Raw genomic sequence first — 15,426 nt, forward strand, 5'->3', positions numbered from 1 at the left:
TATTGTGGGTCAGACATCTCGATGGTGTAAGTTCACCTTTAAGCTCTGAATTATAGCAGCGGTCAAAGCGTATCTGGGCAGAACTCCATTCTGCGCCTCTACTTGTAAACAAACGGATTTCTTTCGTCCATCAGACAAATTGTCTTTCCAAACATTAGTTAAGCAAGCAGCCTGACTCTGCGGATGAGACCAAGACTGGTTAAAATCTTTCTTGCTCGAACGAATGCTACTGAATAGCATTGATGCACAAAAAATTGTTTATGTCGACACCCAGAGCCGGAGATCTGCTCACATTGGCTCTTTACCCATACTGCTCTGCAGAAGCACACACCGAGTTCATTTACAATCATACAGGCGCGCTCATTTCATTTTACAAGTAGCGTAATTATAATGCAGGCCCGCTGGTCGTCGTTCTAAAGGAGATGATTAGCTCAATGGGCCTTGGCGGCTGAAATGAAGTCTCGAGTCTGAAGTGCGATTCCAGGCTGTGGGAGACAGAAGCAGCGACACATGCGTGCGCATCAGTGACAAAGGGCGCCACGGTGGCGAGATGTTAACAACCTCGCCTGGTATTCAGGCGGTCGTGGATTCGATGCCCGACCCTGACGCCTGCTGTATATTTGGTGCCTCTATGCCCGTGGTCTCGTATCCTCCGGTTTTTCCCTCCCACATTTAGAATCAACGTCCGCGGAGTATTTGGCCGCTATAAATTTCCGCGCGATGATAAGCCACTTCGTTGAGCTATCATTTGTGATAAGCCAGGTCACTTCTGAAAGAGAGAGCCACGGAGCTCAATGGGCCTTTACCTGGTGAAGTGAAACGTTTAGCTTAGGGGGTCGGAGTGCAAAGGCAAAATAAACGACGGACGTTTGGTTTTCTTTTTTTGCCACGCTCGTGCTATTATGGTGCGGAGTGGGAGTGGAAGTGCCCCTGTTCATCAGCAATTGCAGGGTCATTAAGTCCATTTCGCCAATCGTGGAGGGGGGATGTGGGGCGCTCCTATTGTGGCGCCCAAACGCGCTCTCTGAATTTCACTTCCGTTTGAACCCGAAGCGTAATTGGATTTCTTTTTCATTTTTTACCGTGGCAAAAGCCGTAATTGTCGTCCAAATGAATTTGTGTGTTCTTATAACTGTTTCCAAATTCTTAATAATAATCTCGTTAACGTAGAACGCTTTTGTTAGTGTTATCATCGGGCACTGCTTCAATGTTGTTAATTAAGCGTAAAATACATGCCCCGCAACTTTGCGCAATATTGCGCCCATTGCTCGTGATTAATAATTCAAACATTTTAGCGCCACGCTTAAATATCAAAATTTATTATTTTATTTCTCTTTTTACTTCAGAGCATCTGTTATTTTATTTTTTCATTCTGTAACCAACAATCGGTCCCTCCCCCCTCCTCCCTCACCATTAAAGGCAAGAATTGCAGCTCCATTGGTTTCAGCCACTTGCAATTTATTGTCGCCATTAAACCTGGGAATTTCTGTGAGCACACGGACGGACAGATTTGACAGATTTAACGGACGCACCGGTGACATAAAACGTCCGCCGTTGCCTGCAATGAGGTGGCGGACGCCCGGTAAATCTCAAGAGGCTGCCCATGCCTGTCGGTGATTCCGTCGTTTAGACTGGCAAACAGTCTCGGTGGCAGGGTCACGCCCTGTCGCAACGCTCCCAGCTCATGGCGAGGGACGGCCGGGGTTCGATTCCCGACTCAGGCGCTGCCTCTCTGCGTGCGGTTTGTAAGTTCTCCCCCCGTCCTGCACGGCTTTCTTCTGGGTTCTCCATTTTCCTCGCGATAGCTTTAAAGCAAATAAATATATGATAAAAACGATAATGAATAATAAAGCATGCGTGTTACTGGAGTTGGTCAAAATATCCCAATGTTGAAGAAGAAAAAAAAAACCCGCAAGGCAACGCAATTGAGATTCCACATCGGCATCCGCTGCCCACGGCTGCGGAACCCCCCTAGGTGAAGAGTCCAGAGTCTCGGCGAGGCTTCCCTTTGCAAGCAAGCAACGTAATAATAGAAACTATAAACCTTTTTTTTAAAGAAGTCACCTGGCTGGCCACATGAACGCTTAACAAAGTGGCTTATCATCGTGTGGATATTTGTAGCAGCCAAATACGATAAAGGCATGTTGATTCTGAATGTGGATAGGGAAAAACCAGAAGATCCTGAGAAAAATCCACGCAACCACGGGGAGAACACGCAAACTCCAAATATGCAGGTGTCGGGGTCGGGATCGAACACACGACCTCCTGCATGCCAGGCGAGGTAGTAACATCTCGCCTCCGAGGCACCAATATATGGAAAAGGTGATGGATAAGCACGTGGCCTGTAACCTAGCATTGTGGATGGTTGGTGGATCGCACAAATGTTATGGAACATCCTTGTTCCGTAACAACAACAATGACAACAACGACAACAACAACGATGACAACAAGCGTGTAAAATTGGAATCATCGAGAGTGTTCTATGTGAATAAAACGCTCTACCTAGCATTTACCGTTATAAACCTTTGTCATGTGTAGTAGTACCCCAGTAATTACCCTGTAATCGGGTAATTTTTATGGGGTAAGGGTAAAAGGTAGGGTAAAGGTAGGCTCGTTGCTTTTTACCTTTTACCTTACCTGCTAAAGGGTAAAAGGTAGGGTAGAGCGATTGTATTGTGGTATGGTAAAAGGTAGGGTAAAGGTAGGCTCGATGTTTTTACCTTTTAACTTTTACCTTACCTTGCCGAGGCCTACGTGGCCGTCGAGGAGGAAGGGGTACAGCAGAGTGTGTATGGGATAGAGCGTTGCTCCTTTGCATGTGTGAGTTTTCTCCGTGGAACTCCCCGTTTCCCCCAACCTGTGTGAGTGCCCCTCAATTAGCTGATTGTGCAGCGTTGCGTGATGCGGGTGCATAAATAACACGATATAAAAACTAAATATTACAATTATAGTTATCTCGCCAGCATGGTAGAGTAGGCAAAATACCCTCTAGAGAGAGCTCACGGGATCTGCCTCTCCGGGAGTCCCTTCCCCCAGTGGTGGCAGTATGAGCAATTAATCCCAGGGCCGCACCTTCCTACTTATTCTTTCTGAATAAAATATTTAAAAGCGTGCGCTGTGGGCCTGGATTTGAGAGCCGCCAATTTCCCAAAGGCCCAGCAGCACGACACAGCGCTTCCATCATCATGGCCACGGCCAGGCCTTCGCGAAGGAGGAACGTTGGAAAAAATACACGGCGCTCTTCATCGCCGTGGATCACGAATGCAGCGACACTGCTCCCCCACCCCTCCCTCTCTGCCTCGTGAGCTCTATTGACTCTGCTGCTGTGCTCACTTTTTGTTTGGTGTCGTGGGCGCAGTGGTTGGTCGGGTCGCGAGAGTAGAGTGTGCGAGCCCAGCCGCCGGATCGCGCCGTTGGTTTTTGAACGCCGAGTCACAGCCAGAGCTTGGTCTCGGCCGTGCCGAGCGGCCGCAAACGAAACGCCGTGACGCGCTCGCCTCCGTGAGACATCTGAATCTGGCTTGGAGGGGTGGGGGGGGGCTAATGACGCGTCCGACGCGTGTGCGTGACGTCCGTCGGCACGCCGTGAGGACCGCGGCGTCGCCGCGTCACCGCGTCCGTCAGCGGTGCGGCTCGGCTTCTGTAGTGGAAAAAAAACAACCCAGGGCCACGCCGGGCTGGCCTGGTTGCGCTGTGGGAAAAAGAGGGTGCGTGCGCGGGCGCGTGCGTGTGTGTCGTGTGTGTGTGTGTGTGTCGCGTGCGTGTGTGTCACGTGTGTATGTGTGCGTGTCGCGTGCGGTGCGTGTTTGTCACGCTCCAGGCCTGAACGAGGAGCTGGTGCAGCTGCTGCTGGTGAGGGATGAGTTGCACATGGAGCAGGATGCCATGCTGGTGGACATCGAGGACCTCACCAGGGCGGTGTGACCGTCGCCGCGGCCGCAACCGGTAACCCACCGCTTCTCCTCGCCCACGCGGCTGCCCGCCGGGGGGGAGGGGGGGCGACGTAGCGGCGATTGAGCGTGCAGGCGGTTCCCGGAGGGGCCCCACCAAAGCGTAGGGGTCCCACCGCCCCCGGGGACCCATCCCACCGCCCCCGGGGACCCACCCCCCCCCCCCCCTCTCTTTCATTCCTCGCGGCCGAGGTTCGTGCCGAGATCGCTAGGCCCCCTGCCGCTGCACAAAGAGTGTCGCGGTTGTTAACGTCGCGGGCGCGTGCGTTGAGTCGGGTAAGAATCTGACCGTGTCGTGTTGTACGTGATCGGTTCATGCCACCACCGCGGCCGGTAACCTCGAGGTACAACCGGGGATTAGCTTCAAGCCGGGTCTGCCCGGAGATCAGCGACCCCGAAAATATTTTTCCCCTCCCCCCCCCCCCTACTGCACAGCGTTGCACCTAACTGAGGCCTCGTGTTTCCCATCTGCCGTCCTGTCTCGAGGCATACTTGCGGCCCAAACTCTTGTTTTGTCAGTGAGAGATCAAGCTCTGGGTGTTTACCATTCACTGAAACGTAACGTAATTGTCGATTCTCAAAAACCGGCTGGAACCCTCGACCCTGATGGTCGACCAGGAGGGTGAGACGCTCCACTCGTAAGTCGCCCAATGCAACTCGTTCGGGGCGACACGATGGCAGAATCCCCAACTTGGCCAACGAATCAGAATCAGGATATTTATTTATACTGCAGGAATCCGATGCGCTATAAAGCTCGTTTGCACAGATGTCCAGTAAAATGTCTCAGTCTCATGGTGGCCTCCTTCCTTGTTGCCTGCGGCCAGGACAGATAATTCATCTCTTTTCCGCTCTCCTACATTGCCCTTTGTGGGAGCCTCGGTACTTCTTGCGACCTGAAGATGTGCCGATGAAGTTGTTTTATTCTAGTTTTTCTTCCGATTCATCGGAGCGGAATCGGAAGGAAAGCCGATGACGTACACACGCGCACGTCATTGGCATGAGAATGGGATAAAAGTGTTTCTTTCTCAAGGTGGCTTTTGTTGCAGAAAAGAAACAAAAACAACAACAACCTTTTCATGCATTCCACGCAGCAGCCAGTTTTGTTACCGTGCCTTGTTATGCAATGAACATCATTTTCTAATAATCGTTTAGATTTATTACAGCGTCCCAGTGCCTCGTCTCAGGCGGCGTGCAGGTTTTGCGCGTGCGTGGGGGGGGGGGCGTGAGACGTTAAGGCTGAGTGAACGACAATCTTCCCATGTCACGCGACGTGGGCCTGTCGAGCACTCCCCACGGGTGACCGTCATTAGTCTGGAAACCCGAGGCTGGCTCATTTGGCTAATTGAGGTGACGTCCGCCAAGATGAATAGGAGTCACAAATGACATCTCGCTGAATCTGCGCGCGAGTGTGCACGTGCGTATGTGCGTGGAGCGGTGTTGTAGCGGTTAGCGCACTGCGCTACAAACCCGGCCACCCGAGTTCGATTCCCGCTCGCGGCCAACACCAGTGACGGATTATCTGAATCGGTCCTGGGCCTCCTCTCAATCTACTCAGCCTCAAGCGAGTACCTGGTGCGGTGTGTAAACATCGCCACTAGGGAGACAAAGGCGGCCGGGCGAGGTGTTGGGCGCCCACCTCCGACCTCCATAGGTGATTGCTGACAGCAGTGGTTACCGTGCTGAGCTCTGAACCTGGCAACCTGAGTTCGATTCCTGCTCGTCGCTAACATCAGTAACAATTATCTCCGCCGGTCCTGGGCCTGTGTAAACATCAGCGCTCGGGAGCCAACATTACAGCATCACAGTACCGGCCACACCACCCCCTCGTGTGCTGTGCCGGCCTTCATAGGCACATGTTCACTGCACTGGCCCCAACAGTCCATCAAAGGCTGTGAGTTTGTGTATATGTCACATTTACATAATTATCAATGCTGCATTTGCCCCCTGGGCAGTGTTGGCTCAAAGGGATTCTCACCAGCTCAGCACCAACACTGTTTTCCCTTTGCAACTGCTTAGGAAAGGCAATTAAGTGATTTAATAATAGCTCGTATTTATAATTCCCATCATCACATTCGCCATGCGAAATATTTTTTGTTTCATATGCTCTCCATTCTGGCCTCATTCATTACATGCGGTACCTGCTCACCTCCAGGGCATAGTATCTTAGCCATTGCACATTTGAGCACAGTTATATATTCGAGGACGCTGCCCCTGGTGTAACGGTCAGCACGCTGGACTTGCAATGCGGGGGTTCCGCGACTTCGGTTCCATCTCCTGTGCGCCAATCGATACGGTGGGGCAGGTTTCTTGAATCGCCGTCTTTGCCTCTGTCCGTCCAGCGGTATAAATCGGCACAACACAGTCAGCTGATCGGGAGATCCACGTGTGGTGCGGTGGGGTAAAGTGTTTTGGGTACTCCCCTCCGCTTCCAAAATTTCTGGCCAGTGTGGAAGAGTAGGCCAAAACACCCTCGGGAGGAGCTCTCTGGAGCTCTCGATATTGGGGGAGGCCCTTCCGCAAGCAGTGGCATGAGTAGGCAATTTCAGGGCTGCACCTTTACCTTATACTCTGCACACTTGTGTCACTCGTATGACGATTCTCTTTGTCTGCTCACTGCTAGGAACGTTTTCGTAGCTGTTGCACATTTAAGTACAGTTTTAGATGCATATACATTAAATGAATCATCATCATCATCACAATCCAGGTGTGCACTGCACATTTCGTCATTTGTTTCCACTTTCCTCTCCTCTGTCTTGTGCCAATACGCACAAGTAGTGCCACATCGTTCTGGCACCAATCTCAAAATGCATTCCTAAATTTTTACCACCTGCAAGTCTCTGGCACTCCGCTGTGCATATAACGATGCCCATACTCCAGACGTTTGGCCATTAGAATTAAAGAACAAGGCTCCCGACTGACAATTGCCTCAATTTCTAATAACATAAACTGCAATTGGGAATAACTAATGGCTTCACCCCGTTGGCAATGGATTGCCAATTACGGAAAGAAAATCAGCTTCGTGCTCTGTTGTGATTCCGAGGCTTGGCCAGGTGGCCTAGAGGGCGCGTGAGGCTCCCTTTGGTTCTCGTCTTGATGTTGCGTTTCAAACCGGGCCCTCGCTCGCGTATAAACAAAAACACACTTGGACCCCCCTGTGCTTTATGCAAAAACTGAAAGTCCATCGGCGTTTCCCGCAGGTGCTGCTGCATTGTTGTCTGCTTGTCTTAGATCACCATCAAAATAAATTGGAGCAAATGTGACCAACTGACAGGCAGCAGTGATGCGGTGACAGGTCAACTGTGGACCAGTTTCACCCTAATTCGGACTCATGAGCGCGGCATCGTCACCAAGGCTCAACGCTGATGGGTTTTCGTTGTCATTTACAGGTTCGATTTTTGAACTCGACCCTAAAAACCCCTGCGGGAGGCATCCTTGAGCTATCGGGGGTTTGGCAGCACGAGATAAATGTGTTACCCCCAAATCACCGCTGATGTGTTTCATTTGTCGCCAACTCGGACGTGGCACACGAGTTGAACATCGCTGAGAAGAGGTGCCCATTGATTGATGAAGCTCAACTGGCCGCTCAGTGACGCACGCACAGCCACACTTGCACGAGAGGGCTGCAAGATTTGCCTTGGGATTTGGCAGGGCCACGGCTGGATAGCTCGCAAGGCTGTGTGTGTTTTTTTGTAGGGTTGTCGTGATATGGCGGTGCCATGATATATCGTGCGATATAAGGTCAATGATAATCCCCTTGTCTATTTGGTAAAATATTATTATATCTTGGTGAGGAGTGGAGATCCCACGATGTTATAAACTTCCCTTGTGCATGAAGCAGTCTCCCTCCTTAACCGCCTTCCATTCCTCTCTCAAAGCCTCGCCTCTTATCTACTGCCCATTCCCTTCCTCTTCCCTCCACTCCTTCCCATCCCTCCCCTTCACTTTAGTGATCCATAAGTACCCCTTTATCGCTGTCACTCAATCCTTGCACCCCCTCCCCAACTGCCATCTAAATCATGCTATCGTGTGTCATCGTTTTGTAAGCTATGTCAAGCGCCTTGAGTGAAAGCACTCTTTGTAAATATACAATTAGATTCGATAGAAGAAGAAAAATAAGAGGCCACGTTTGCTGGCGTCACGGTCCCAGTTTTGCCAAATGGTCAAATCGCTCGCAAGGTGACAAATTTGGGTGAAGCTAAGCGGCGACATCACCCAGCCCTCGCGCTTGCTGCGTCACGACTGCAGGCGATACTCGTCGGCGGCGCACAGCACCTCCGTGACAGCGTCGCGCGACCACACACGTGCGTGCTTATGGGATCGATGTAAGACGCACAGAAAATGGAACCGTCCGTTTTGCGGAGTATCGCCGTGTCGCCAATTACCGCTGCTCATTTTCTCTTTCCCGCATATTTACTTTTCTGACAAAATATTCACGAAGCAACGGACTCGGCTGTTAAAGCTGAAAATGTATAGCTGCTCATTGAACGGCTGCTTTGGCAAACTGATTCCCGGAGTAATTGATGGCACGGTGGTCTGTTTTCGTAAATATATTTCACCAGGAAGTCGACATCTTAGAAAAATGTAACGAGCAACGAAAATCACCGTGTGATGTTGATTCCATATCGCGGTGTGCGATATTTCGTGGCATCGTGGTATCATAGTATCGCCATCTGGTGGCGACACACCGACGCCGTGGCGGATACCAGGAGGGAGCGATGTGGGCTCTAGCTCCCCCCGCCTATTTTATTGATTTATACCAGAGGAAATACTTGGAACGTTTTTTAAAATTGATTATCTTTCATGCAGGGCCCTATTTAAATAGAATTGCACTTTGGGGCTGTTCAGCCTCCCCCTTGGGATGTTTATAGATCCACTCATCTAAACAAGAAATGTAACTATTTGTATTTAACCAGGTAAGACCACACTGAGCTGTACAGCTCTTTTTCAGAAGCGACTTGGCTGTCATGATAGCTGAACGAAGTGGCCCATCACGTGGAAATATATAGCAGCCAAATACCCTTAAATGCGTGATGTTGATTCTGAACGTTGAGGGAAAAATCGGGGCACCCGGAGAAAAATCCATACGACCACGGAGAGAGAGAGAGACATGCAAACTCCAAATAAACAGGGGTCAGGAGCGAGCACACGACTTCCTGCATACCAAGCGAGGCGGTTAACATCTCGCCGCCGCAGCGCCTTGTTAGCGCAGGCAGACAAACGTTACTTAAGGTCGTGAGCAGATTCCCATTGGCCCTGAAGAATAGATGCGGTCCGTTTTAATGTCCACCGCGCGGGATTTTGATAGCAGATCAATTACCCAACATTAGCCCGTGAAACGCCATGCCTGCACGCACCGGGGTATGCAGGATTGGCAGAAGAAATTGGATTTCCAGTTGACGCGATCGACCGAGCAAGCAACTTGGCGGCCGCTGCGATTGATTTTAAATTCCACGTCTTAATCCATTTTTAATTACTATTATTATTATAATGCTCCGCGTGAATATTGACCCGCGTAATCATTTGTACGTGAAGGTAAATTACCCGGCCCCTGACCAAATCATCCGGAACGCGCCCAAGTCTCGTCACGTCTTAGCAGCTGAGCAGGGTTGAGCCTGGATTGTTTTATGGGTCGGCGACCACCGTTGCATGAAACACGTGCCATAGGCAACAGGGGCCATTGCAGTACAATGCACAGTTGTACCGTACTTCTACGCTCCCACGTCTGTGCTCCCTACCTTGGCCATCCCGCGCTGGCCAGTGTGGTAAAGTATGGGCAAATGTCTCGCACGACCCGCACAGGGTGGGGAGGAGTCCCTCATCCGGCAGTGGATCGACAACAATGGCCGTACACGAACGAGAATAATTTGCCATCATAATCGGCCATGATCGATCCACTGCTGGACAAAAGGCCTCTCCCCAAGCCATCGCCATTTCTCACAGTTTCCGCGACGGGACCAATCTGACCGTCGCCCGTCGACCTCGGCGAGCAGTCCTTGCCCAGGCCCGTTTACTTTTGCGGTCGGTGTGCACGATGTATCTCGCCTTCACCCCCGTGGGTTGTTCTCTCGGCCCTCACGTTCAATAACTCGAGGGAGATGCCTGCGTAGCATGACTCACGACCTCCTCTTGATACCAATATCCAGGACGGTCACGTCTATTGCGCCGCTTCTCGGTGGCAGCACCAACAGTCTGGAACGCCATCACCCCTCTGCACATTCGCAGCATCACCTCAATTGCCTCCTTCAAGAGACACTTAAAAACTCACCTCTATAACCGCGTGCTTTCGAGCGACTCTGAGCTTGGCTCCGCACTTCTGAGTTGCGGCCGTTAGGTCCGCAAATTTTCGCGTTATAAATTGCATTATTATTATTGTGACGGAATATGTTTCTGGAGATGCTCGCGAATAGAAAATTTCGCCGATAATGAAATTGGCCTTTTTCACGCATTACCTTAAATGAATATGTAAATAAGCTTTCTCTCTCATCACTTTATCCCATCACTTTAGCTCATAATTTTCTCACATCACATTCTCTTTCTTCACTTTGTCTCATAATTTTCTCACATCACATTCTCTCTCAACACTTTATCTCCCATCACTCGATCTCATCACTTTCGATGCAGTAGTGTAGAACTCCCCATGCGATTTGCGGATGGGTGGCAAGTTCGTGAATAACGAGGGAATACCGTACATGGCGATAAACACGTACGCACGTGTGTTTGTTGAAATTCTTTCGCACCGCACGTATCCAAACATGCTAATCGAAGGTGCAGTGTTGAGTCTATGGGCAGTGGTGAGTCTATGGGAAGTGCTGAGTCTATGGGAAGTGCTGAGTCTATGGGCAGTGTTGAGCCTATGGGCAGTGTTGAGTCTATGGGCAGTGCTGAGTCTATGGGAAGTGCTGAGTCTATGGGCAGTGCTGACTCTATGGGCAGTGTTTAGTCTATGGGCAATGTTTAGTCTATGAGCAGCGTTGAGTCTATGGGCAGTGCTGAGTCTATGGGCAGTGTTGAGTCTATGGGATGTGCTGAGTCTATGGGCAGTGCTGAGTCTATGGGCAGTGTTAAGTCTATGGGCAGTGCTGAGTCTATGGGAAGTGCTGAGTCTATGGGCAGTGCTGAGTCTATGGGCAGTGTTAAGTCTATGGGCAGTGCTGAGTCTATGGGCAGTGTTAAGTCTATGGGCAGTGTTGAGTCTATGGGAAGTGCTGAGTCTATGGGCAGTATTGAGTCTATGGGCAGTGCTGAGTCTACGGGAAGTGCTGAGTCTATGGGCAGTGCTGAGTCTATGGGCAGTGTTGAGTCTATGGGCAGTGTTGAGTCTATGGGAAGTGCTGAGTCTATGGGCAGTGTTGAGTCTATGGTGCAGTGCTGAGTCTATGGGCAGTGCTCAGTCTATGGCAGTGCTGAGTTTATGGCAGTGTTGAGTCTATGAGCAGTGCTGAGTCGATGGGCAGTGTTGAGTCTATGGGCAGTGCTGAGTCTATGGGAATTGCTGAGTCAATGGGCAGTGTTGAGTCTATGGTGCAGTGCTGAGTCTATGGGCAGTGTTGAGTCTATGGGCAGTGCTGAGTCTATGGGAAGTGCTGAGTCTATGGGCAGTGTTGAGTCTATGGGCAGTGCTGAGTCTATGGGAAGTGCTGAGTCTATGGGCAGTGCTGAGTCTATGCGCAGTGTTGAGTCTATGGGCAGTGTTGAGTCTATGGGCAGTGCTGAGTCTATGGGAAGTGCTGAGTCTATGGGCAGTGCTGAGTCTATGGGCAGTGTTGAGTCTATGGGCAGTGCTCAGTCTATGGCAGTGCTGAGTTTATGGCAGTGTTGAGTCTATGGGCAGTGCTGAGTCGATGGGCAGTGTTGAGTCTATGGGCAGTGCTAAGTCTATGGGAATTGCTGAGTCTATGGGCAGTGTTGAGTCTATGGTGCAGTGCTGAGTCTATGGGCAGTGCTGAGTCCATGGCAGTGCTGAGTCTATGGCAGTGTTGAGTCTATCGGCAGTGTTGAGTCTATGGGCAGTGTTGAGTCTATGGGCAGTGCTGAGTCTATGGGCAGTGCTGAGTCTATGAGCAGTATGTATGTTGAACTTATTTCGCGCCGTGCGTAGCCAACCGTACTAATCGGAGGTGCCCGTGTTTCTTTTGTGTCTCGTTGCAGGCACGACGGCGGCGGGCAGGAGGAGCGAGGCATGTAAATAGCATGTGGAAGGTGAACCGTGGCGTGACGTCCTTACCTAGGCACGGGTTACGGGAAAGCCCTAACACTTAGATCTAGCGACAAGAGAAAAACGAATATTCATCATGAAAGGTCACGAATTAACGATCGCGTAATTGCACCGTCCAGCGCGTTTGCGCGCGGCATTCGGCGCGTCCGTTGCGTCATCGTCGTCGCGGTACGCTGTCGTTGGCCATCGAAAGGGGTGGGGGGGGCGAGGGGGGGGCGGGGGGGAGAGGGGGGCGGGGGCAGGGGGGGGCACCTCGCACCGGGGGGGTCGTCCGTCGGAGCATTCGGCGCTCGTCCCGCGGAGCGAGAAACGCGTTACCGAGCCTCGCTCGGATCCGCATTCGCCCCCGCGACGCGTCGACGTCACAGATACTTATTTTTTTTCCACCCGGCCCCTCCCCGCCCCGACCAACGTTCACCACGCGGTCGTCGTTCGAAACCCCAGCAGTCCACCGCTTTTCGATCCGACGCGACGGTTGAGACGCCAGTGGCTAATTTCGTAAATCCCCTCCGCTGCCACCGCCGCCTCAGCCGTCCACCGAGCCGTATGAATGTGGTGGTGAGTGGCAGTTTAGTCGCGCCGGCGAGGGGTGAGGCGTGGGTGCTCCCAACCTCTTCTCCGAAGACGCCTGGCAAGCGTGGAAGAAGAGCGTCGGCCGAAACACCCTCCAGGTGGTGCTCCCTGCTGGAGCGCCCTCTGGTGGAGGCACCTTCCGGCAGCAGCGGCGTGGGCGAGGAAATTGCAGGGCTGCGCCATTACCCGTGCAGTTGTGTCGCGCGGCATACGCGTGGCACATGACACCCACGCGCACACGTACACGTACACGACATGTGTGGCCTGGTTTATGTAACAACTTATAAGAAAACCATCTGTTTTGCTTTTAAAGTATCGCGATAAAAACGTTACAATTTATTAACAAAAATGTATTGGTGAAGGATTCTTAAACATGTAATTGTATGATAAATACTACTATAGTCGGAATCAATTGATTTTCTTTCGTAAAGATATTTTTGAGGAATGTCATTGTTGTTGTTTTATGGTACATATCCAAACCTCTTCTGTATGTTTTACTTCTTTCGCACCGTACGTAGCCAACCATGCTAATCGGAGGTGCACAGGAAGGACAACAAACTAAACACAAAACGTGGTTCAAAATAAATGAGTTTTCAATCTGGACGTTTTCAAAGTGCATAGCTCCGGTGGCTTCCTAATGTGGGAAGGAAGAGCGTTCCAGACGGCCACAGAAGTGCGTCCGGAAGCGCACGACGCAGTTACCGTCTTTGTTTGATGGCTTCTGTGCCATATCCACACCACTTCTGTGCCATACTTCCCCTTCCTGTCACACGGGGTCACTGCTCGGGGCCTCCCTATCCGCACGCTTCTCCTCTGCACCTCTTCTCCAGTCAACTCCGCCCTCCTCGTGTTTCGCTGCACCGCATCCCCCCGTCTCGCCCCTCGGTTTCCTGCTGGCTCTTGCAGTCCTGCATCGGTAGCCGACGCATCTCTGTGAGTCAATGGGTTTCTGTGCGAGTCTATGGGTTTGTGTGTGTGTCTGTGGGTTTGTGCAAGTCGACGGGTTTATGTGCGAGTCTTTGGGTTTCTCTGTGAGTATGCGCTTCTGAGTGAGTCAATGGATTTCTACGTGACACTATGGGTTTGTGTGTAAATCTGGATTTCTGTGATTCTTTTGGTTTCTGTGTGAGGCTGTGGGTTTCTTTGTGACACGATGGGTTTGTGTGTAAATCTGGATTTCCGTGTGATTCTTTGGGTTTCTGTGTGAGGCTGTGGGATTCTGTGTGAGGCTACGGGCTTATATTCTGCATAGCCCTTCCCATTGCATCTTCTTTGTCTCTTTTCAACACACGGCCAAACCATCTAAGTCTTGACCCCCCCCCCCCCCCCCCATTCGTTCTCTAGAACCTTCCGCTGAGGTTCTAACTCCTTCATTCCGCCTCCTTTCTCTTCAAAAGTTTCCCAACAGCTATCTCGGTATTCCCATCTCTGTCCTTCGAAGCCTCTTCTTCCTATCTTCCTTAGTGCCCTCTCTCTCAAGCGGTCATATCACTGCCTCATATCATTTCCTTTTCAATTTGACTGGCATCACGTAAAATTCCATAAATCTCTCTCCGTACGTTCACCGAGAGGTGCTGAATACAGCCCCTGCTTTTTAAAGCCCCCTCTGAAGCCACATGCGCCGCAGCAATAATCGTTGCCACCGTTAAAACGAAAATTAAACGTGCGCGTTGCGCGTCCCGTGAAATCAAGGCATTATTAGTATTATTCGTATTTAAATGGAAATGTTCATGTATGTGTGAATGATACATGTGTACATTTTCAACAACAAAAACACGTTCAAGTATAAGAAGTTATAGTTCGAAGAAAAAAATACACAATGCAATGTGGATTTCTGTAGCGTCGAAATGTGACCGCGCCATTTCACTGCACATTTATTCGTGAGAGGCAGTCAGTGGTGGGCCGAGGCAAAGAGGAAGGGAGGAAGGCCTTGAGCCTGGGCTTGAATGGGGCAGGGGGGGAGCAGGGAGTCGCCAGCACGGACGTCTGGGGGGTTGGGAGCTCCAGCCAATGTGGACAGCAGAGGAGAATAATCGACCGATATAGTCAGTTTAACACGTAGGCTTTTCGCGACCAATACTATCCATAGCGAAGTTTTTTTTGGGGGGGAGGGGGGGGGGTTAGATCACGTAAATAGTGAGGTTTGTCGCTTCAACAAAACGTGCCAATTAGTTGTGCTGAAGTAAGTAATTGCCAAATATTCTTTACGTGACAACCCTTACTAATCAGCTGTATCGGACGGTGGCGGGTTTAACGACACATTCATATTCACGCGATCTAACCCAAAAACGAACCTTCATGGATATACACTCACATAGCAGATACGTGCAGCTCGTGACTGCAGCCATTGGTGGATTGCCACGTGCGCTGCCCGTCGCACCTTATAGCAGCCCCAGAACAACATTGGGTTCACACTGCAGAGCGAGGGCGGGCCAGGGAACATAGCCTATAGCCTTGTTTACTGGCGGCGTAGCGTGCGTCACACGGGCACTGGTACAAGGATTGAAATAGAGGCCCCCTGTCCCAGTCCCATAAGCCCATAGGCCCTAGTGCAGTTGGCACTGCCGACCCACTCGATTGCTACTCCACTGCTTGTTATTGTCACAGAGCAGCCTTGCGTCGATGGCAGATCTTGAGCATGCGTTTTAAGACTTTCTTTGGGCTGCTATAAAGTTGCCACGTGATTGG

The 15,426-nt window shown here is 51.0% G+C and overlaps 1 protein-coding gene across 1 annotated transcript in view; it reads left to right on the plus strand.

The window, feature by feature from the left end:
* LOC133357617 (schwannomin-interacting protein 1-like) overlaps positions 1-12,365 on the plus strand; it is a 275,402-nt gene extending 263,037 nt beyond the window's left edge. Inside the window, 2 exon segments of the mRNA XM_061575655.1 lie at positions 3,821-3,945; positions 12,099-12,365. Coding sequence (XP_061431639.1) covers positions 3,821-3,924 — 104 coding nt within the window. The 3' untranslated portion in view covers positions 3,925-3,945; positions 12,099-12,365.
* The last annotated feature ends 3,061 nt before the right edge of the window (positions 12,366-15,426 follow it).

Source organism: Lethenteron reissneri, chromosome 58 (genome assembly GCF_015708825.2).
Source record: "Lethenteron reissneri isolate LAM-NWPU_2019-01 chromosome 58, ASM1570882v1, whole genome shotgun sequence".
NCBI classification, from domain to species: domain Eukaryota; kingdom Metazoa; phylum Chordata; class Hyperoartia; order Petromyzontiformes; family Petromyzontidae; genus Lethenteron; species Lethenteron reissneri.